This window comes from Hydra vulgaris, chromosome 08 (assembly GCF_038396675.1).
Source record: "Hydra vulgaris chromosome 08, alternate assembly HydraT2T_AEP".
Taxonomy (NCBI): Eukaryota; Metazoa; Cnidaria; class Hydrozoa; order Anthoathecata; family Hydridae; genus Hydra; species Hydra vulgaris.
Window position 1 is genome coordinate 9,514,384 of NC_088927.1, and position 25,850 is coordinate 9,540,233.

Sequence of the window (25,850 nt, forward strand, 5' to 3'; positions counted from 1 at the left end):
TATTATTTTTAACTTTTCTTTTTTTTATATAATTTTCAAAGCGTTTTTACTAATAGCGAATCTAAAAAAACCCATTTTGGAGTCTTTTGATCACTTTTGCTAATAAGCGTTAACATGAACTTATTTAAAATCTTTTGAAAAAGTGCCTTAACCCACTATAGATCCTAGTTCTAATTGGTTCTGATTTATATTAACAAAATATAGCTGTTAAAACACAATATTTCTATCAACTTTCACAAAAAATACTAGAATTCTGACCGAGAAAGCGCTTATAATTAAGAAAAATTGCCAATCAACAATCAGAACAGATATTATTAAACTATTATGTTCAGTTCACCAAAAAAATTGTACTTATTTAAAGTCTTATTCAAATTTGGACAAGCGGTTTTTTTGCTACAAACATTCATATTTTATGATACTGCAAAATTTATCATTTCAACTTTTTTGTCTTTTCATAATTCACAGACCTTATCATTTAACAGAAATATGTCATAGCCAACAAAATATCATACAAACACTATAATATTTAAAAATTGCCTTAACTACACCGAGTAATTAATATCTTTCAAAAAATAATATAACATTACATTTTCATTGCAATTTTACAACTTTATAATGCTGCCTATTTTTAAAACGAAAATGTAGGAAAATGTAGGTTAGTGCTAATATGTATTAAAAATGTTTTCTCTACTTTGTTTATCAAAATTCCGATGATAATTTTACCCCTCATAATGCAACAACTTTAACATTTACAGCTTAAAACATACTACAGTCAATGTTACCTAATATAGGGGTAACATTGACAGTTGAACCCCAAAAACAAAATTCATTATTGCCCATAATAAATAAGCCATTTAGGATGCATGTATTTGGGACCATAACGAAATTGTATTCATAAAACCAACAGTACCAATACATCAAATGTCAACAGATCTAAAGATATATAGATAATCTTAACTATATTACAAATTAAGTAACAAATCGTCATTTAAGATCCTTCATCTCAACATTACTTCTCTCACAAAAAATTTTTAAAAATTTACTATAATCAATAAAAATTGAATTTGACATAATTGGAATATTTGAATCTAGACTATTAAAAAATTGAACCCCATCTACCAACATCTCTCTTAATGGGTTTTGCTATGAACAGATGCCAACTAAGTTTCATGCTGGAGGTGCACTACTGTATATCAATAAAAAAAAATTGCATATAAATCAAGAAATGATCTGATTATATATAAAGCAAAAGAACTAGAATCCATTTTTATTGAAATAGTAAGCACAAAAAAATCTAATATCATCATTGTATACATGCATCCAAACATGTCGTTGGATGACTTTAACACATTTTATATCAATCCTTAACTAATAAAACTGTGTAAAAAAAAAACAACTATATTTATCCTTGGAGACCTTAACTTAATTGCTTTAAATAAATTTTATTAAAAAGATCAGCAATACAGATTGACCTATGGAGTTTATTTGTAACCATTTGCTTTTACTCTTCCATGTCATACTTTAATAAGAATATCACATTATGGAAACCTGCCTAAAACATACACATTTGAGAAACCATTAAACTTTTATTATATTACATTTGTTTTTTTTATTTATTTTAGATGAACTTCCTTGAATTGGATGGAGGAGATGATTACAAAAAACAACAGCTTATCAACTAACAATCTTAATACAGCTAATGGTTAAAAGAATTATACTCAATGTATGGAAGGAAACAAAGGTCATTATAGGTATGGCACAATTTTTTTTATTCTACATCCCATTTCCTTTTAATAAACAAATATTTTAGTAAAAGTTTATTATTTTACAATAATAGTACATGAAATACTTTGTATTCATTCAATTTGAAATCGCTACTAACAAAATTATTAAAGAAAGAATTGGCAGCTTTTTGGCCACGGCCATTGATAGAGATGACAATGCCCAATATTGAGCAATGAAATAAGTATCAGCAAAATAATGAAAGTCAATGCCCACTATCTGATAGTATAATGCAGTAGTTTATAAATATATATATATATATATATATATATATATACATATTTTTTGTGCCAGTATTTAAATAGCCTTGATTATGTTTTGTTATATTTTGGTTTTGGAGCACTCTATATAGATATTTTTATTTGTATTTGTTTTTATATAACTTTAAATAAATTTAATGATTAAAAAATTTTTTTTTTTCCTAAAGCGTTCTAAAGAATAATGCAACCTGGTACTATATTATCATTTAAACAAGAAAACTGTTATAAATTTTAATTTTTAAAAATTTATCAAGACAATGTTTTTTTTTTATTAATTTTCAATAATAAAAATTGATAACCAAAAATACTCAATATTGGCTTAATTTAATTTACAATAATGGCAACTATACTACGCCAATATTGGCCAGTATTATATTCCCAATATTAGCATGATATTATTTACAACAATGGCGCAATAGTGTAAACATTATTGCGCCAATATTACAATGTGAACATTTTTCCAACATTGGCGGTACAATATTGGCGCAATATTGTACCGCCAATATTGGCAAAATGTTCACATGGTAAAATTGGCGCAAAATATTTTACAATATTGTGCCAGTATTGTAAACAATATCGCCCCAATATTATTTGCTACTTGGGAAGTTTATTATAAAAAATTTTGTTCTACTGTTATTTTAGATTAAATTTTTTCAAAAAGGCAGTTCATCTTAAATAGTAAACAAGTTAAATAACAGTAGCAATAAAAATAATAAATGTAGTTGCAACCACAGTAGAATGATTAAAAAAGAAAAGAAGATACAACCTTGTGGCAAGGGAGCAAAAGCTCAAGCTTGAAAGCTAGGTTGACAGGGTTAAAAGCTAAGTTGACAGGGTATAGTGACTTCAACAACAGTAGATGTTTTTTGTAAGTTAGAAAAAAAAAGAGATAAAGAAAAAAAATGTAAATAAATTTAAACAGTGTTACTAAAAACTAAAACTATTTAATTAAGTAAAAAAGAAAATTTTGAAAAAACTTTGTTGTTGTTTTACTTATCTATATTGTTTTATGGTTAATTCTCTTATTTTTATTATTACTTATTATTATTACTGTTATTTTTATTGGTTGTTTATATTGTTTATATTCCAAATTTAACTTTTTATATTATTTGCTTTATATTATTATTATTATTATTATTATTATTATTATTATTATCATTATTATTATTATTATTATAGCTATTTATTTCTTAATTATTATTTCTAACTTCCTCCTACATATTGCAAAGTTAATTACTTATTTTCATGAGTTCTACTAAGGTTTTAATTTTTGAGTGGGTATGCTATGCATATATAAAAAAAATTAGTCTAAGTTGTCACTCAATTCAATGTGACAATTGCTAGTTTTGGACTCAAACAAAATTTAACGATAATAATGCATTGATGATACTGAGTGATGATACTCAATTTAACAGAACTAAACCTCTTATTACAGCGATGTGTAAAATGTAAATGTAGAAGAACTTACTTGAAGTGCAGTATTTAATAGCAACAACTAGGGTGCTTTTCTGATAGAAAGCATCCTTCTCATACAACATTCTAGGCTAGAGAAAAGAAAGCTGAGTTAACGAGACTTGTCAACAATCAAAAAGGGGTAAGTCAGAGAAAAATAAGTTTTTAATTCGATGTAAATCAATTGACAATTGGTTGTTAGTTTACAAAAATGAATATATAATATAGAAAACGTGAAAAGACTCCAAAATACACTATAGAACAACAATTTAAAGGCAAAGAAAAGAAGCAGGAAACTAGTTAACCAACCCTATAACACAAAATTGCTTCTGGTCATCGATGACGAAAAATAATTTTGTTTTGCAGGGGACAACGTGCCTGGAAATTCTGAATACTACACAAACAACAAAAAAACATGCCCAGAAAGTGTTTGTTTTATAGGAAAAGAGAAATTCCCAAAAAAATTATTAATGTGGATAGCCATATCTGACTGTGGTATGTCTGATTTTTCATCTAAACATATCACCATTACAATTTTGAATTTAGTAATGTGTGCTAGTTGGGATTGCAGGCAATATCGTAAACTACACTAATAAATGCTTCAGACAAGTATATTTTTATTAAAATTAGTAGTTAGTTTTGAATTTTGTTATAACTGAAAGAAGATTAAAAAGAGAAACACCTTCTGTTCATTAAATTCTTCTAGCATTGAGCACACAACTAAATATTCTTGTGGTGGCACTACATATTTATGTATTAATCGTACATAGTGTTTTTACCAAAAAAATAAATCTATAAAAAAAGAGAAGATCTGCTGATATTTGCTTAGAATTGCTGATATATACATCTACATTTATTGAAATTTAAAATCTACATCTGTTATCTTTACATTTATTGAAATTTAAAATAGTGTCAATGATTGACAAAAATATTGCCAATCATTAACAATACTTTTGCTATATCAATTATTAATAAAATTATTCCAATAAACTTAACTTCAGTGACACTAACTTTTGTCAGAAAATTTTTTTTGAAACAAAGTTGATTTTAAATTACTTTGCCCCACTTAAAAAACTGGTATCAAAAACTTCAAACATCAATTTAAATTAATTTAAATTAATAAAAAAAAAAACATTTGAAAAATTTCTTTTCAAGAAATGCAAACTAATTTTCTCTAAACTTGGAAAGGTATTAATAATCTAATTAATGTCAAAAATTTAATAACTTATCTCCCAAATGTTTATAAATTAATGAAATATAAAACTGAACCAAATCTTATCTCTTGAAACTATTTTTACAAATGTTGCTCATAAACTTAAATAATCTTCATCCAAACTTGAATAGTCTACTCTTATCTCCAAAAAATATTCCTGAACTTTCATCTCTTATATCTAAATTGAACCCAAGAAAATCATCAGGTCCAAACAGAATCCCCACAAATATTTTTATTAGGGTTTCTTACAGCTGTGAACAGAAACCATGAAACAGCTGTTTTTTAGCCAAAATCCATAAACAGGAAACTGTTTTTTTTGCTACCTGTTTCCCTGTTTTTGATTTTTATCTTAATATTTTTTTCTAACAGAAAATTAAAATTTTTTTTTTTTTTAGTTTTAAAGAACAGAGTGATTTTTGAACAATTTCTGGATTTTTAATATGGAACAAAGTATGATATAAACTTAAAAATATTTGTTTTGTAAAGCGAGTGTAACGATTATTACAAAACCAATTCCCTATGCACAATCATTTCTAATACTTGTTTAGAATAATCATTAAAAATTGACACAAGCAGTTCCCTTTAGAGAATTATATGAAAAACTTTTTTATGATTGCAAAACTATTCCCTTAAGAGATTCATTTGGCACAAGGATTTCTTGCATGAATGGAATAAAAGCTGTAGCGCTAAATTCAACAGAGTTGGAATAACTATACAAAAAACTACACATAGTTTAAACATAATATAATTACTTGTAATAGTTTAATATAATATAGAAATAAATGTTAAACAAAATATAATACTGATTCTCTTTCCTATAAATAAAAATACAAAGCATAACAGTGAGGTTGAGTTGTTGATATAATTGGCCTAACTAATTGAATTTGTGATTAATTGTTTCAATATTTTGCTAGAAAGTAGATATTATTCTTACTATGAAGAATATTTATTATATATGTACACCTTAATTCAATAGATATGTCATATGTTTGGGAGTGCAACAAAACAAAAAAAATCCTGTGACTAAGGATATAGAAGGATTTTGCAATTGCTGCAATTATGTCATTAAGTGCTCTGGAGGAATTACCGTGAGCTTAAAGGCTCACTTAAAATCGAAGCATAGAATTAATTGGTCTCAAACTGAAAAAATTCCTCCTGAAGAAGTTGTAGCATGAAAAGAAACCTAAATCAATGCTTGACTTTGTTCAACATAAGAGCTTAAATGAAATAGTTTTTGACATATCCACAGACAATCCATTAGAGCTATCACCAGAAATCAGTTCATTTGGGATGCAATCAAAAATGAAGGATATCAACTTCCAAAAAATGAGAGCAATCAAATGGTTTTAGAAAATGTTTCAAAAATTGGGAAAGAAAATTCAGTATAAGTGTTGTTGAGTATACAACTGTTTGCCGCAGCTGCTTCTTTGGAATAATTCTGCATTGTAGTGAAGAAAATAAAACATACAAATTGGGATTAGTTCGCATCTTCGGTTCATGCAATGCTGAAGCAATGGCTAAAAAAATATCAAATCACTTGAAGTTTTTCATTTGAATTTGAAAAAGATTTGGTAGGATCAAAACAAGACGGTGCAGCAATCAACTAGAAATATATAAAAATTGTCAAGATTATCGACCAGTATTGCATTAATCAGGGCATTCACTTGGAAGTAACTGACACTTTGTAAAAGAAAAACGACCAAATTAGTTCAAGTGAATTAAATTCGGACTCTGATGATGAAGATAAGGTTGACAATTTCAAAAATTAGGACATGGAGGTTGCGCAAATAGATTATTCAGAAGTCAATTTCTATTCTGTTTTTAAAAAATGTACGAGATGTTGTCAAATTTATCAATTATATATAATAAATATAAATATATCAAATTTGACTGTTAGAAATCAAATATTTCAGTCAAAAGAAATTCAAGCATTTGGAGCTGAAATCGAATTGCACATTGACATTCAACATCGTTGAAATTCTATCCCCACAATGATTGATCCACTGATTAAAACAAAAATTTGCCTGTTTGAGACATTAACTGAATTAAATATGCTTGATCTGATCAATAAGGTAGATTTTAATGCTTTGTCAATGTTGCAAACTGCCATGGAGCCAATCAAAATTGCTGTTAGACACTGAGTTGTGAAAGTTCAACGCTTTTGACAGCTGATACTGTTATTGGCTTTATGCTGAAAAACTTTCGAATTTAAATAACAAGATTGGGAAGGAGTTATACGAAAATCTCAAGAAGCGAATGAGTGAAAGATGAAATAACGATGTGATGAACTTATTAAGATCATTGAGAGATCCTACGAATATTCCATCAAGAGACACTTTGTTCTTTGCTAGAAAATTGGCAAAAATAATTTTCAGTTTTTGAGGAGATGAAGAAACTTCTTATACTGGTGATTCTGAAAGTCATCAGACTAGTCCAGCTTCAATATCTCTTCAAGAAGAGTTGGATTTATTGCTGAGAACGAAAAAAGTTACTCCTATTTCAACAGTCAACAAAGAGTTCAAATAGCTAAAACAGGAATTTTTGCTATTTCAGAACACAGCGAAAAGAAAATTTGCAAAAATTATATGAGGCTCTCCTTACAATTAAACCGACGTCCACAGTTGTTGAACGTGTTTTTTCAATTTCAACAAACTCTTGTACAAAGATTCAATCACGCCTTTCTAACGTATCTCTGAATTCACTAGTGTTCCTTAAATTTTACTATAATAAAAAATAATGATAGAAATCAGACAATTTTGTTGTAAATTCCATAAAACAGAAAACAGCTGTTTTCTGAAAGTACCTCTTTTTGAGAAATTCTAATTCTTAAAGATTTTAAATATGAATTTTCAAATAATCTTTCTAAACTATTTAATACCTCATTCTTCCCAGTAGGCATTTATTTTTAAAAGTTACATTCTAAATGTCTTTTACATGTCTTTTAAACGTCTTCTAAATGTTCTTATGTAAAGAACCTTTAAAAGACATTTAGAACGTAACTTTTAATAAGAAATGCCGGTAGGGATAAATGGAACATTTCCTAATATTTTGAAATTATCTTGTGTCATTCCAATATTTAAAAATGGCTCTGAACTTTCATGCAGTAACTATAAAACTTTTTGATTAAAACATTCTACTTGTCACACATTAATAAATTAACAGATACATAGATAACATACACAGATAACATACATAGGTATGTTACAAAGGACATTATTAGGGACAAAAAATTATTTATTTTCATATGTAAATGTTATGTATAATTAATACTATCTTACAAAAAACTTTTTATGACAACATCAAAACATAAAATGAAAATATTTAAACAATCAAATTATACCATTTTAAACATTTATTATATTCTAAGAATAGTTTTTTAGGAATGAAAAAAAATGATCATAAAAACTACAAATTTATAATTATAGTTAATGTGGTAAAAAAAATTGAGGGGATAACACTAACATATATACATACATTTACCTGATGCTTTGAACCCAGTTTTTTTTAGAAAAGGTGTTAATTTTGACACAATTTCGTTATATCTTTCTTTATCCCACTTCACAGTCAAATCATCCATTTTGTTTATAAGAACTATCAAAAATCTTACACCACATGTTTTTGCCAACATAGCATGTTCACTAAAAAATATATATAATTTTATAACTTCAAATTTTTGTCCTCTGATATTATAAAAATAAAAAATAAAATAATCTTACCGAGTTTGGCCACCCCTTTCAAAACCAGTTTCGAACTCCCCTTTCCTAGCAGATATAACAAGAACAGCTACATCAGCTTGGGCAGCACCACCAATCATGTTTGGAACAAAACTTTTGTGGCCGGGAGCATCAAGAAGTACAAAATGTTTAGACTCAGTATCAAATGAAGCCCGTCCACACTCAACTGTTTTTCCCTTAAAATTTATACAAATAATGAGCTATCTTTTATAATGGTTATCATTGTTTTCTGAAAACAATGAAAAACTCTTTACTATTACTGTTAAATGTCACATTTTAAGAGGTACAGACAACCAGCTGTGAAACGCATAAACTTCATTTTGAGAGGAATATAGACTTATTAGGCTTATACATGATTTACTTCAATGTATATTATTTCCAAGTAACAAGCCAAGTTTTTACAAATGAAAAATTTATTAATACAAAGAATATCATTAATAAAAATGCTGTTCAATCCAAATTTCTGACATACAACAATTGAATCAACATAAGACATTACTGAATTAAAATATTGTCACTAATAAGTCAAATATTCCAAAAAACAAATAATAAGCAAAGCATAACTTCAATAGTACACTAATTTAGAAATCAATACTTAATACTATTTGTAGTTGTAGGTTTTAATTTTTTATTATTGAGTTTATATCTAGTATTGTTCCCCAAGCTTTTCACATTGGAATCCATTTTTTTACATTTCACATTTTTACATTGGAATCTAAATTTTTAATTATATAAACCTAGATAAATTTAAATTTTATCAAAATTTAAAATTTGTTGATCTCTGAAAAAAAAAATGTAAATTAGTATAAAACTGTATAAAATTAGTATAAAAATATTTTGATACTAGTGCTTATTGTGCAAACGAATATTTCTTATTCCTCCTAACTAAATTCATTCATATATGATTGCTCATTCTAGTAAAACTAAAACTTTTCACAGTGGTTGTTATTCTATGCTAAAAATATTTTTCAATAAACATGCTTTAAATTTTTCTCCCCTTATCTTTCATTCCTTTTTGTTTAACAAAAAAGCATGTTAAAGCTTTTTAAGATTGTGTTTTAAGACTAACATAACTTTTTATCAAATTCAATAAACAAAATTATTAAAATGTTTTTAACCAAAATAGAATCATTAATTTAGAGTCAAATATTAAAATCTGTAAAATGTCAGCATAAGCTTTTGATACTTTCTAGTTGCTCTATTACAATAAAAATACAAAAATACAAAAAAATTGTAAACTAACAGATAATCACGCAACCACTTTGGTTGCGTGATCTTGCCTATTACTTATTAGTAAACAAATGTAAATGACACGAGACAAAATTTTGAATTGCTGATAACCAAATATTTTTTCAAGTTTAGAATATAATATTTTTTTAATAACAGATTTATGATGTTAAAAATGAGTTATGATGTTATGTGTGAAATTTTACTTTCCCCCTTAAGATTTTCCAAGAAAGTAATGCATACTTAGACAGGAGTCATAATAGGTGTTAGACATTGCTGCCCCTCCAACCATTCTAAAGACCCGCTAAAGGAGGGCAACCAAACATTGTTCATTCTATAAGAAAAAATAATAAATGGCTGAAAAAAAAAACAGTAAGAGGGGCATTGATGTCCGGCACTTATTTTGACCTCTGATCCATAGATGATCTTAAGGGGGTCACAGCTTTGTCTTTCTTTATTACATAATTTGCCAAACAATATGGTGGTCTAACATCTGATATACAAAAAAAGATTTTCATTTTCATAAGTTTTTTTTGTTGAAAGTATTCAGTAAAAAACAAAATCATATATCACCTTATTTCTTTCTTCTATGTTTGTGTCTAATGCCCATGACAAGTACCTATAAAAAATTTTTTTTAATGATGTAAACCAAATCAAATAAATTAAAAAAAAAATAAATCAAATAAAGATTTTTGAAAATTAAAAAACTTTTTAAAAATTAAAAAAAAAATTGTTATAGTTAACAAAATAGACTGAGATAATTTTGTAATGATTCTGAAATTTTTGAGGATGATTCTGAGACTTCATTCTTAAATTAAAACTTAACTTTTGACTAGTGATCAACTAAACAAGAAATACACCAAAATCAAAATAAACCAAAATTTCAGGTATACTAGTTCAATACTAAAACCAACATTTAGACAAACATTTTACCGAAATTAATATTGAAATTTTAGCTAAACAAAACTAATTTCATAAGAAAATGTTCTTTTACAACTCTTTCATCTAAAAATGCAGTTTTACAACTGTTGTTTAAAACATTTGTTTATTATTTTTTTGACGACTTCTTTCCATCTCATATAATAATAAATTATTAGCCATAAATAATTAATAAGAAAAAAAATTACACATAGAAAAACTTATAAAAAGAACTAAAAACTTTAAAATAACAAAAATATTCATAAAATATTATTTTTGTTTACTTTCTATTTTTTTTAAATTAAAAATGTTAAATTCAAAATATTGTGCACTTCAACGGTGTGATTACTTGCGGTTTTAATATTTTTAAGAAGCAGATGGATATGCGCTAGGATGATTAAAAAATAACAATTTTTAAAAATTACTTTCTCTGAGTTCTAAATGTGTTCTTTACAATAAAATAACATTAGATATAATTATTTTGAGCAAAAAATATTTTTAGACGTGCCTCAAGATCCTTGAACATTTAAAGGGTCCCTAATATATATGTAAAAAAAGTCCTCAAAAGTAGGTCACCTGTTACTAAAAAAAAAAAGAAATTATGTTAAAGTTTTAAAAATCATATTTGTTTTCTAAAAAAAATATTTAGGAAAAAAAATATATTCAAAAACTTTTTTTTTTCATCTTTAGTTTAAAATCAAAATTTTTTATAAGAAAAAAATTTAAAATCAAAATTTTTTTATACAAAACAACTTTTATTTTCAAAATTTTTATATATCGCTTTTTTTGAGTACCAGGTTGATCTACTTTTAAAGAACTTTTTTTACATATATATTAGGGACCCTTTAAATGTTCAAGGGTACCAATAAAAAATATTTTTTGTTCAAAAAATTTTTAAATTTAGTGTTATTTTATTATATAGAACACATTGAGAGCAGAAAAAAAAGAAGCAACTTTTAAAAATTGTTATTTTTAAATGCACCCTAATATGCGCTATTTACAAAGTAAAAGTTTAAAAGTAAACAAAAGTGAACAAAGGGCCTAAAATTACATTTAGATATGGTAAAATTATACAAAGTTGCAATTGCAGTTTTTCGGTAAGTTTTTCAACCGAAATTTTTTTCTTACCGAATTTATATAAAATACTGAAACTGAAATTTTTTGGTATAGAAATTTTGATTGACCAAAATTCTTAGCTGAATTTTGGTTGTTCATTACTTTTGACATAAGGTAAATCTTTTATATTTTCTTTCTTGATACAAATGTTTCAAAATTTTTTGTTCAATTATTTCATCTTAAATAAACTAAAACCCAAAATTTTGTCTTCTGGTACGCTAAAACAAAAAAATACATAGAGATGCATGAATATATAAATATAGTATAAAACTGTTTGTTTCTTATGTTACTGTCTTTAAAGTCTCTTTGTTTCTTATGTTACTGTCTTTTACTAGAAAATGGTAAAAAAATACTAATAAATTATAAAAACTATATAAATGTATACTAAATATAAAAATATATGTATACTAAATAGAAAAATGAAGCAAGTGTTTTATCAAATATTAATTAAGAGTCATTCCATGCCAACTGGACCAAGGCCCAACATGGATTCCCTCAGATTTTGATAAAACTTAGTGGGATTATTAATATCAATGAAAAAAGTAATTCCTGAAAATTTGAGCTTAAAATCTTTTGTGATTCATTTGAAATTTCTGTCATTTTCGAAATTTTGGTTATTTGAAATTTCTGATATTTCCGGAAATAAAAACGTCAGTAGCAAAAACATGTTTTATTCATACTTTGAAGCTCTATATTTTAAAAACAAAATTTCAGAAAACTTTCTAGTTTTTTTTATTGTATACAACTCTAGACTTACTTTAATAAAACTTTGACATTGAATTCTCAAATGTCACATTTTTTCCATAATGGCTACCTAAAAAAGCTAAAAAATTGTCAATATACAAAATCTGCAATTTTAGAAGTAAAAAGACATATTTTTTTAGTTTTTATATATGGTATACTTCCAAATTTTTAAAAATTTACTGATAAGATATAAATCAGTAAATTATAGACTTCTAAAAATGGCTGTGGCTAAAACTTAGGAAAATGTGCCTCCACTTCAAACCGCCGGTAACCAAGGATCAACACTGGTTTTAACAATTTTTTTTTCTTCAAATTTAATAGACTTCATTAAAGTGATTTCAGAAAAAAAAAAGTACTCTGGAGAAGTTACAAAATCAGAACAATGAAAATTGCCCAAAATGCATTAAAAACAATAAAAATAAAGTTATTGTTGTACTTTAGTTTGTATTATATATTCTAATATAAAGTATGTATGAATTTAAAAGTATTTCATAACAAGTACTAGAAATAAGTCTTTAATTGAGCTTGAATTGAACTCAGTTTTTAAATAGCCCTAGCTTTTACCTGCCCCTCCCCCCCCTCTCAACCATTTACTTTTGAACATGCACATTTTTGCTTTGAACTTAGTAAAAAATATGCTGATGCATGAAGTGTCTATATACAGAAACAAAGAATTCAACATACACATTTAAAAGCTGTGACATAAAAAACAAGCAAATTATTGAGTTTTCTTTTTTTATCTTTATTTTATTAACAAAATTTATCATTTCCTATATATTTGTTTTGCTGAAACTTATGGAAACCTTAGTTTCAAAACTTGTTTTTAAATAAATCTTTTTAGATAGTAATAAAAAATAAATGGCAAGTACATCGCTAGATCTAGCTCAATGTTGCATTGGAAAAGCATTAAATTATAATTGTCATGAAGTAAAATTTACCAAAATCAAAAATTCTAAATGTTTTGAGGAATTAACAAAAAAAGATCAAGAACTTGTACACTTGCAATGGTGAAGTAAATCATATTCAAACTATTTGTAATCACCATGAAAAGGTCTACTTGGATAGATTTGAGTATGATGGAAGCTTTTGTTGTGATCCATTTAACAAACACAAAGTTAAATTAAAAGTATTTAAAAAAAAAATTGACTTAGGTTAATTATTTAATTAATTTTTTTAAAAGATAATGGCTTTTAAAAAATAATGAAATCTAATATTTTATCATTGTGTTACTTTTTAGAATCTATCAGTGTAATCAGTTTGGATGTTGCAAAGGAGCTTGATTTAATACCTGGTCATAACGACCTCTTGACATTAGTTGCACGTGACTTAACAAACTGAGATTGCATGCTGCACAGTTGCAATAACTGCCCGGATACCAAAACATTAAAAAAGTATCTTACTGCTTTATTTGATACACAGCTTGGAAAAAATCATCTTTAATCAGTGGCAAAAAGCCAACAAAAAACACGATATAGTTCCACTAACTCTTACGGTGGATGATTTTATTGAAAAAGCTTGTCAACAAATAGACCAATTAAGAGACCATTATTATAAAACAAAAAATCAAGCAGCATATTTGCAGCATCTAAAAATAACATTACCAAGTATTTTAGTATTACTAGACTTAGCTGAAAATTACAGTTTTTTAAGTCAAGATGCAGTACAAGGTTTCCATTGGAACAGCAGGCAAGCAACATTGCATCCTTTTGTTATTTACTATATGGAAGAAAATATGATAAAATGTATAAGTGTATTATTTCAGATCATTTGCAACACAATACAAGTTTTTTCATTTATGAAGTAATAAAACATTTAACCACTGCATTTATTTTAGTGATGGTGCAGGTTCACAATATAAAAATTATAAAAACATATCTAACTTATGTCACCATGAACTAGATCATAAAGTATCTGCAGAATGGCATTTTTTTGCCACATCACATGGAAAGAGTGCTTGTGATGGTGTTATGTCAAAAGACTTGTAGCTAGGGCCAGTTTACAATCACTAACAGATCCTATCATTTCACCTGAAAAAATGTATGATTGGTGTAGACAAATATTAAAGAAATACATTTTCAATAAATTTCAAATGATGCAATTGTATTACATTGCATAAAGTTTAAAAATGTTATGCTACTTGTTCAACAATTCAAGGAAACCACCATTGTTTTATACTACAATCATTAACTACTTTACAGATGGGATGGGTGTCATTTAACAATATGTATACTAATGCAAATGTCTTTAAAATGCATCATATTGTTCCACTTGCTTCTCTTTCACCAGGAATTAATATAGCATGTGGTTATGATGCAAAATGGTTTTAAGGCAATATTGTGGAAATATCTGAAGAAAATTAAGATGTTCTTAACAAGTTCACGAAGCAGTCTATTTTGTTAAACACTTTTACTTGGCCACATAAAGACGATATTTGCTAGGTTCCAATAACACACATTTTATGAAGTTTTTTATCTTTGAAAGTTCTTCAACAATTGGTAGATGCTATGAACTATCAGCTCAATAAAAAACTAAAATATTGCATTTGTACAATACCATAAGTAACATGATTCAATAACAACATAGCAAAATTATTATAAATTTGATTTATTTGTTTTAAATATAGTTTTTTTTAGCAAAAATTTATTTGAAAGATTCAATGTTTATATTGATTGTTTATTAGATAATAATATTTTTAATTACATAATCAACTTGTGCATTGTGTTGAGAAGTCAAATAACTTATATAAGTTATTATATTAACTTGGTATAAGTTGTAATCAAAATTTGAACATTATAATCAAATAAATCAAATAATGGGGAGGGGTGGAATAGTGAGTGTATTGGAAAAATATTACAAAATTTATAGTCATGGTATTAAATATTAGGTAAATTAGACTATAAAGTCTTTTTTTTCATTTCAACCTAATAGGCTACTTATAAGTTTTAAATGTAGTCTATTTACTGTCTGACATTTAAAACTAAATTTCACAGTTTTTATATGTGTATGTTAAGTGGTGTGTTTGGGCATTAAGGCACTTCATACATCAGACATAAAACCAGACACACTGTGTAATGAGAAGTGCCCAATTACAAATTTTTTCTAAGTTCTGGGCAAAAATGTGCATGTTAAAAAGTAAATGGTTGGGAGAGGGGGCAGGTAAGAGCTAGGGCTATTTAAAAGCTGAGTTTAATTCAAGCTTAATAAAAAACTTATTTCTAGTACTTGTTATGAAATACTTTTAAATTCATACATACTTTATATTAGAATATATAATACAAACAAAAGTACAACAATAACTTTATTTTTATTGTTTTTAATGCATTTTGGGCAATTTTCATTGTTCTGATTTTGTAGCTTCCCCATGAGTACCACTATTTTTTTTTCTGAAATCACTGTAATAAAGTCTATTAAATTAGAAAAGAAAAAAAAATTGTTAAAACCAGTGTTGATCTTTGGTTAACGGTGGTTTGAAGTGGAGGCACATTTTCCTAAGCTTTAGCCGCAGCCATTTTTTCAAGTCTAATTTTTTACTGATTTGTATCTTATCAGTAAATTTTTAAAAATTTGGAAGCCTACCATATATAAAAACTAAAAAAATACCTTTTCATTTCTTAAATTGCAGATTTTGTATATTGACTCATCAAAAATCAACTTTTTATATTTGCAAACAATTTTTTAGCTTTTTTAGGTATGGAATCCATTATGGAAAAAATGTGACTTTTGAGAATTCAATGCCAAAGTTTTATTAAAGTAAGTCTAGAGTTGTATACAATAAAAAAAACTAGAAAGTTATCTGAAATTTAGTTTTTAAAATATAGAGCTTCAAAGTATGAATAAAACATGTTTTTGCTACTGAAGTTTTTATTTTTGGAAAAATCAGAAGTTTCAAATGACCGTACCTTATGAACCACAAAAGATTTTATGCTGAAATTTTCAGGAATTCCTTTTCTCATTGATATTAACAAACTCACTGTTTCATCAAAATCTGAGGGGGTACATGTTGAAATTAAAATTTTGGCCTACTTGGCATGGAATGACCCAAAAACAAATTTTCAAATTAATTTATTGTTAAAAGCAAAAATAAATATTTGTAACAAAATTGTAATTATACCAAATTGTTTGTATCACAACATAAATTAACATAGCTTAACTATCTGGTCAACATTATTGTATTATTTATAAAATTTTTAGTTAAGATTTTTTAATTTAAAAAAAGTTTTTAAAAAGCAAAAAAAGATACTAATATCTGAGCTGCTCATAAATAGAAATTAAAGCAACCTGAACCTTTTAAAATTTGTTAAAGTTAATTTTATTATGGAATTATTTTATTTTCATAATTTTAAAAAGTAGACAAAATCTATTATTTTCCTATATATAAAAAAGTTTTTTTTCTAAAGTTGATAATTAAAAAAAAATTAAAAACTGAATTTATTCAACTTGATATAACTCTTTCTCTTTAGTTGTATAAAAAAACTGAAAACTGTCATAATTTAATAATTGATCATAACCAATACTAAAAACAGCTTTTATGCACATTTTATGCAAATCTGGTATTAGTTATTATTGCACGGACTGCTGTTTATCAGCATGTTGAGTATTGTTACCCATTTTAAGTTTTTAAAAATTTTTTAAATTAAAAAAAAACCATTACCTAAACCATAACTTTCACCCAAATTTGTATTATATTACGTATGTATGTATATATATGTGTGTATATATGGTATAGGTTATCATACTACAACATAAATTTGTTACTTTGGCAACATATAAATGTTAATTTTTTTTTTAATAAACAAGTAACATAATAATTACAATACCATGTTTCTCGATTTTTTTCCTTTGCTTCACGTTCATACTTTTCCAAAGTTCGCTTATCTACTTGGCCAGTAAGAAACCTTAAAAAAATAAAACACAGACCTCAACCTAAAGTATAACAATAACTTAAAAGCATAAAAAATTACTTTAAAAACAAATATGCTATAAAATTTAGAAAAAATGAGTAACTTTTTTATTAAAATCTTATTTAAAAAAGAAATAGAATTTATAAACAGATACCGGCAAATTATTTAAGCCATTTGTAAATTGTATCGCTAATTTAAAAATCTTTTCTTTTTTTTCAAAATTATTTATAACTTTTTCCTTTTTATAAGTAGTTTTATATATGAAAAACATTTTTTAGTATTAATTATTATTCAAAATTATATCCTGACAAAAAAAACTTTTAAGCAAGTAAGGATAAACTCACTTCCTTAGTTGTGAATATATGAGTAGCAATTAAACTATGAAAATTTAGTCTTGTTTTTACTAAGAAAAGTGTTTTTACTTAAATACTATGAAGAATTAGTCCTGTTTTTCTATCTATCTATAAAAAAAATTACTCTGCGTGACTAAGTGGTTTGTCTGGTTGGTGGATATCTTTTAACATCAAGAGGGTTAGACACTTGATGTTAAAAGATATCGGTGTTCAGAATAGATATTTTACACAGCAGACTGGTGTCTGGCAGATGGCAACACTAAGTGGGTAGACACCTGTGTACATCTGGGGAACGTGTAACTGTTGACACCTTGAGGAGTGTTGAAGCACATGTTGACACCTAATTAATACAAGTTCACCAAGTGTCAAAATGGTGACCACTGTGAAGACCAAAAAAAAGCCAACTTCAGGCCATGGCGGGAAAAAAGAGCTTTAGCTCTTGCTCTTGTACACACCATAATATTGTTTACAGGAACAATTTATGACTCTTGCAAAAGTATAAATTTGTCATGAGTGCAAACCACTTTCTTTTTTTCTCTGTTATTAAATATTAGTTAAAAAAACCAAAAACTTTTGTGCAACCTATATTGTATAAAAAAAGAAAAAGTTTGAGTTTCCGATTTACTTTTTTGCTTACAAAATGTTTTGTAAAAACATTTTGTAAAATAAATTTTTTGTTTTTTTAGTAAAGCAGAATTTTAGTATTATAAATGCAAAAATAAATACTGCATAATTATTATATAAAGTTATAACAAAATTAGTAAAAAAAAAATTTTGCTTTCTATTTCAAACATACATATGGCAGAAAGATTTTTTTCCTTAAAACCCTTGGTCTTTAATGGTGTGTAATATCACAATAGCATTAATAAAAATATGGTAAAATCGCAAAGATGTTTATAAAAGAAAAGCATTATCGTTGCATCTAAGATGAAAAACACAAAAGTCGGTTTTGAAATAAACCAATAATTGCATTTTTAACTGCGATGCTTTTCTAAAGGTACATAGCAAAAAAAAAAAAAGAAACTATAAAAGAAGTACAATTAAAATGCAATTGTTTTTAATTCTATTGCATTAATTGAAATAAAAAATCAGTTTTTTATAAACTGCAATTATAAAAATTAATTGATAATATTCTGTTATAAATTTTTTCTTAGCAACATTATATTTTCTTATAAAAGTTATTATGTAAAATTCAGTTTATAATATTAAACATTTTCGAACTAATGCGTAACAATTTTTATATTTTGAAATGAATTATATACTTTATATATTATATAAAATTAATTATATGAAATGATCTTAATTTAAGCAAAATAAAAAAATATAATGTCCGATTAAATGTTTTGCAAAAAAGTAGTACCATAAAATGTAAAGATGTTTTTTAGAAAAATTTGCTTAGAAGACCGGAAAAATTAAATAAAACTTGAAAAAATTTTTTTTTTTTTAATTAATACAATGCCTGCCCAAACCAAACCATTAGTCGATGTAGCAGCTTTCCTTGCATATTCTACCTATTAGTCAGTCAATGTAGCAACACTCTTTGTAGCATTAAATTAACCATAACCCTAACCATGATATTGGTCATTTAAACTTATCAAGTTTGTTTAAAAATAATTATGTTAAAACATTTTTTCTTTAAAAACGCTCACAAAAACGTAACAACGAAAAAGTACTTTATTGCTTTTTTTTCCGCTGTGTAATTATGTAATATTATGTAATATTATGTAATATTATGTAATATTATGTAATATTATGTAATATTATGTAATATTATTTAATACTTATGAAAGCAATATTTTATTTTCAAAGCGCTAGATGTTTTTACTATTTTTATTTATGAAAGTAAAATACAACTCAACCTAAAAAACATTAAATTTTGCTGTTTAAAAAAAAATTATTCTATATTTGCACAAGCTATATTTTGCTAGTGTAAACTGACTTACATGAATGTGGAGGCAGACAATGGCAATCGCCTGCCATTCCTGCTGAAGCCTGTGTATGTGTGTGTGTGTGTGTGTGTATATATATATATATTAGGGTGTCCCAAAAAACAACATTTTTGAAAAATATAAGTTTAACAAATCTGGTTTTTAAAGTTTTTTGAATAGAAAATATTTTTGGGGGTCCCTCAAGACCCTTGAACATACAACGAGTTCCTAATATTTCCAAAAAAAAAATTATTCAAAAGTGTATTATGTTGGGTCTCAAATGAAGCAAAATGATACAAAAATTAAAAAAATGATAACTGTATCGTACAAAAATAAATATGTTAGATTTAACAGCATAAAAAATTTAACTAAAAAGAATAAAAGTGTATATTTACCAATTTTTCTTTAACTTTTTTTTTTTAATAGTTTTAAAAGTTTTGTAATATAGTTATCATTTTTAAAATTTTCATAGAATTTCGCTGCATTTGAGACCCAATATACTGATAACATAAAAAAATTGTAAAAAAGCAAAAAAATATTTGTAAACATCATTATACATACAATAACTGGCCACCAATAGTTGACTTTCCAGCATCTTAAAAAAGAAAAACATGTATATCATCAAAAATTTTAAAACAATGTAAATGAATCTGTATAAAACTCAAAAAACTGTCTTAGTTTTTTTAACCATCAAAATAAAAAAAAATTTCATTCTAATTAACTAACTTATTATAACTTAAATAATTTTAAATTATTCTAACAAACAAGGCTGCAAGAAGCCACTATTAAATTGGGAGTTACTAGAAAACAAAGAATAGAGTTAAAGAGCAAGGAAACAATTGACAGAAGACTTGAAAAGTTGTAAGTTGTATGAATCAGGAAAACATGAAGACGGGAAAGAGTTCCAAAGGGTTGAAGTGTGAGGAAAAAAGTTAGACAAAAAAAGTGTCTATAGTAGATTTTGTCATTACCATAAAAAGATCTACTAAAATATATTTGGATTTTTATATAAATAGTTTGTTATGATTTAACAAAAAAAAAAAAATCATAAAAATTTAAAAACAAATAGATTTTATCATTTTTTTTGAAAGTTTACAAAATTTAACTATTCAACATTTATAGAAGATTACAACGATAACATTTACAGTAAGGTCTTATCACAGAGCACTGCTGAAGAGTATTCAACAGTGGTAGAGTGTTCACACAGTGGAAAAGCGTTCACACAATGGAATTCTCACATTCAAACTTAATTTAGTTTGTCTTTTTTAAATGATGTTTTCCTTGATGAATCAAATAGTTTTTTTTTTAGAATCAACTAAAAGTTTTTTTTGTAATATTAGTTTAAAAAAAAATTTAGCATTTATGAAGATTATATATTTATTTTATTAATTCTTACAAAAAATTATTTTTATCAATTATTAAATATTGATGCCATTATCAGGTATTCTCTTTGTTTATATGCTAGATATGATATTGATGTCATACTTGTTTATTTTAGATTATAGAGTAACATGGTAACAAAAATATCAATTTTATCACAGTTAGCATGATAATTACTGCAAAAATGCTAAATAATTAACATTAACAACGCCATAACAGTAATGACGGGCTTAGAAATGACGCAGTAACTGATGATGAATATAATAACTAAGAAACACCATAACATAAACACCATTGTTAAATATAAGTGCATTTATGTGAAGTACCAACTATTAATAAATAAAAACTAAGTACAATAAATTTAAAAACAATGACAACTTACCAACATGTCCAATAAAAATTATATTAATAGTATCCTTTTTATCATCAGGTTCAACAGGTGCAGAGAAGCTTTTTGCAGGTTTCCTAGTTTTTTCAACCAGTGATTCAACTTGTTCTTCCTCTAAAATAAAGATAATGCTTTATTATTAATTTGTAATATGAGGCGGCAACTTCATATTAAAAAAGTTTTAATAATAGGAAACTAATTAGTTAATAATAGATGGAGCAAACTGCTTCACTTCTAAAATTGGTACACAAAAATGAAATTTATTCAAAAATGAAACTTTACATTAACTAATTAAATAAACCGATCTTTTTTGATTGTTTAGTAACCATTAATTTTAAATTTTAAGCTTTTACAATTGGCATTCTCTTAGGAATATAACTGACCTTTGGAATTTTTTTATACTAAAGGCACTTATAATCCTTTACTTATCTACACAAAAAAAGCAAAAGTCTATAATATTTTTAGAAAAACTTGTATTGAATGAAAAAGACTTGTTAAGATAAGCAGGGTAGTAAGAAGAAAACATTAAAAAACACCCTGCTGGCTTTTTGCTTGTACTTCAAACACACACACACACACATTAATACAAGCCTCAACAAAAGCAGGCAATTGCCAGCAACTGGCTCCACACTTGTGAAAGTCAGTTTACATGTGATATAAAGCCGGTGCAAAATACAATTTTTTTTACTAAAACAGCAAAATTTGTTATTATTTTTTAAGGTATGTTGTATTTTACTTAAATAAACAAAAATAGTAAAAAACATATAGTGCATTTAAAATAAAATATCACTTTAATAAGTATTACATAATTATGCAATATTAAAAAAAAAAAGAGCAAAAAAATGTTTATTCATTATTATACATTTGTGAGCATCTCATTATTATTCATTAATAAATGTTTGTGAGCAAGGTAATAAAAAATTATTGAAAATTTTTTTTCAATGTTGAGGACAAAAAAAAAATTTTAATGTCTAAAAATTATTTTTATTTAAACTTGATAAAGTTCAAATGACTGGTATAAAAATTTTATTGAAAACCATATTTAAAAAAACTGCAAAACAATAATAACAACAACAGACAACTATCAAGTTTTTATAGTTATTAAAAAGTTATTTAATTTTTAAGTTTTAGATTTTTAATTAAAAAATTTAAAAAAATAAAATATATACTTTTTAATATACAGTACTTTTATAGTTATGTTTTTAACTTATGTATGCAAAATACAAATTAATCTAAGTGAAAATAATAGATACACCTATAAACAAAAAAACTTGTTTGTTTGTTTGCTTGGAGCTATTTGAGTGCAATTTTTAAACGTTTTAAGGTGGTAGAGATGCAAATAATGATCGAAAAAAAAGTTTTGAGAATTATTTTTTAATGGTGGAATTTCACCCTTTGATATGCCTTTGATATTTTCATACAACCCACCCTTTGATATGTCTTTGATATTTTCATGCAACTCACCCTTTGATATGCCTTTGATATTTTCATGCAACTAATATTGGAAATAATAAAAAATATTTCTTGGTCCATATTTATACCTTAAAACACTCTTAGGTAGCATCAGAGCCCATAGCAACATCCCTAGTTATCACAAACAGAAGTTATTCTTTATTTTCCTCTCTTAATATATGCCTTATTTTACTCTGAACATTTACTAAGGTGTATCTGCTGTCTTTAGTGGTCTAAATATCATACTTAGAAGTCACAAACATAACTCAGACAGATAAATAAGCTGATAAGTTGTAACAGTACCGTTGAAAATTTTATACTTTGTATTATTTACAAAAATTTACCAATGACTGTTTTTGTTGGCAGGGAAACCGTAGATATGGGTGTACATTCAGCTATTATTCATTCTAATGATAAGCGGAAAGGAATACGGAAGGTTTTAGAACACTTTGAAAAGACAAATTTCAAAGGCTGTGGCAACAAAGTTAGATAAATCACGCATTAGGAATTATAGAGGAATTAAATATTAGGAGCAAGAAAAAAGGATTTTTAGATAAAATAAGTGAAAAAGAATCAGTAGATTCATATTAAACTGGTTCTTACTGAGGAGAATTTTGTTTTGCATTTTTCTGTTTTCAATTTTTTGCATACATAACTCAAAATATCATAACTTGAGAATTGAGTATTTAACTTGATAACTCGAGAACTGGGCATTTGACTTGAAATTTTGAGTTTGTGTTTAATATAATTTAATACTCCGGATGACCCTTGGATTTTACATAAAATTCTTTATATCTTATAAAAAATTCAGTTTAGGTGCAAATTTGTTTCATCATTTGTTGGAAAAAAGTAGTATTTTCACAAAAACTTTAACTTTAAACAAAAACTTTTAGGGTGAAATGATTTATGCAAATTCTAAGTGTCATCCGGAGTATAATATAATAATATACATATGTACAAAAGAATTTTCAATTTTTATTTTGTTTCATCAAGATATCATGTTTCAAAAACTTAATTTGCAAGGGTCAAAATTAACACATTTTCTGCCATTATGAATTTTTTGTTTAAGAATTTCAGAATGTAGTCTATTTGCATCCCTAGCACCTTAAATTAGAAAAAAAAAATTTACAAAGACAAAGAGTAACAAATGAACTTTCTATATATGAAAATTGTAAGAAACATTAAACAAAATAACATTTATAAAATAATCAATCGTTTTAATAGATAAGGAATCTAATTATACACAGTAATAGAGTTAAAAAAATTTGGCGAAATGCAACGTTCTTTTGAACAATATTTTCTAGAAAACGTTATGATGTTTTAACGAGTACAAAGCCACACCCATGACAGGGTTAGTCATGAAAAAGGTAGCATATTTATTTTTTTAGCCTGACAAATTTCCACCGTAAACAGAGTATAACAATTTTTATATATAGTTTACTGCTTGTGGCTTTGTGCTGAGTACCTACATAATTTTGCAGTTTTTTTTAAGTATAACTTTATGAAATAACAATCTAATACGAATATCAAATGATATAAAATGTTCATGTTTATTAAATAATCTCTTGCATTTTGAAATTTTAATGTATATCAGAAAAATAACTGTTGCTTACAATTATTTTTCTGATATAATGATACAAAAGATTGAAATGTAACTAACAAATCTATTACTAAAACGTAATCAATTATAATTATTTTATTTCTTCATGAGCTTTTTTATTTAAGTATTAAAAAACTGGCAAAAAATCTGTTTTTAACAGCCATTTCACTTGTTATTTATTTATCCCCTTCTCAAAATAAGGGCCAGATATTGGACATTGTCTGGCATTTGTCCAGTAAGAAATGACATATATCGTTCATTTTGTCCGACCCATATTTTATGTGTATTTATTTTTTAATCATTTTAGTTGTTCCAAAATTATTAATAAATTCAGTATTCTATATAAACTTTATTTTTTGAACTTTTTATTTTTTATAAAAAACAAAAATTAAAGTTGAACACACAGCTACATTAATAAAATATGTCAATTTTTGAGTAAATTCATTTTTTAAAAGACACCAAAGCATTACATTTTTTTGAATTAAGCAGCCCGCATTTTAACATTTATAATAAAACATTGCAATTAGTTATTAACCTTTAGACTCTGCTTAATTTTTTAGGTTTGACCACTCAGTGCACAGAATTTTCAGCTAAAGTTGTAGATATGTTAAAAAAAAAAAAAATGTTGTTATGTTAAAGTAATGTCTGAACCTTGAAGTTAAGTTTTTCTGAAAGGCAAAAAAGTATATTTACATAACTTATATAAACTGACACCATACCTATAATAAAATCTATACAGTATTGGTCTAAAAAACTTCTTTTTTTTAAAGAAATATTTAATTTATCACTTTTTTCAATGAGACACTTTTTTAAAAAAAACAAATAAAATTAAATTTTTTAACAAGCATATTTAAATAGAATAAATTAGCCATATACTAATAACATTTTTATTTATTTCACATTCAAAAAAATTTGTAGTCTCAGTTTTGGTAAAAGTATGAGTAAATATTTAAGGAAACCAACAAAGTAACCCTATTGCTTTGAAAATATATTGACACTAAGAACATGAAAATACATTTCCATAGAGTACTTGTGTTTTACCTTAATTAAATATAGCTTTACTACATGTTCTTTAGTACTTTTTAAATATACATAAACAATGTCTATAAAACAAAGTTGATAAGAACTGTAAATAACATTTTTTCAAATCATAAGCTTAAATTCACTTTTTAAGATTAGAAAAATAAAAAAAATATATATACAATCATGAGAAACCAGTTATCATTAGAATCATTATTCTTACTATTTTTGAGCTCAGCAATAATCTTTATAACTTGGGATTGTGTCAATTGGTGACCTAAGGAAGTGAAAGTGTAACTGGTTTTCAAAGTAAAAATATAAATAAAGTTTATAATAAAACCATGTGAAGTTGTTGTTTTTCTGGACTGCTGTGGACCATTGA

General features: G+C 25.8%; 1 protein-coding gene across 2 annotated transcripts in view; it reads right to left on the reverse strand.

Annotated features, from left to right (window-relative positions):
* LOC100199809 (eukaryotic peptide chain release factor GTP-binding subunit ERF3A) overlaps window positions 1-25,850 on the reverse strand; it is a 45,128-nt gene that overhangs the window by 11,063 nt on the left and 8,215 nt on the right. For both annotated transcript variants that reach the window (XM_065803042.1, XM_065803043.1), the window contains exons 3-8: window positions 21,391-21,510; window positions 20,190-20,223; window positions 17,264-17,341; window positions 10,242-10,287; window positions 8,424-8,617; window positions 8,188-8,345 (exon numbers count right to left, since the gene is read on the reverse strand). In XM_065803042.1, the coding sequence (XP_065659114.1) occupies window positions 8,188-8,345; window positions 8,424-8,617; window positions 10,242-10,287; window positions 17,264-17,341; window positions 20,190-20,223; window positions 21,391-21,510 (630 nt within the window). The remainder of the gene's footprint in view (window positions 1-8,187; window positions 8,346-8,423; window positions 8,618-10,241; window positions 10,288-17,263; window positions 17,342-20,189; window positions 20,224-21,390; window positions 21,511-25,850) is intronic.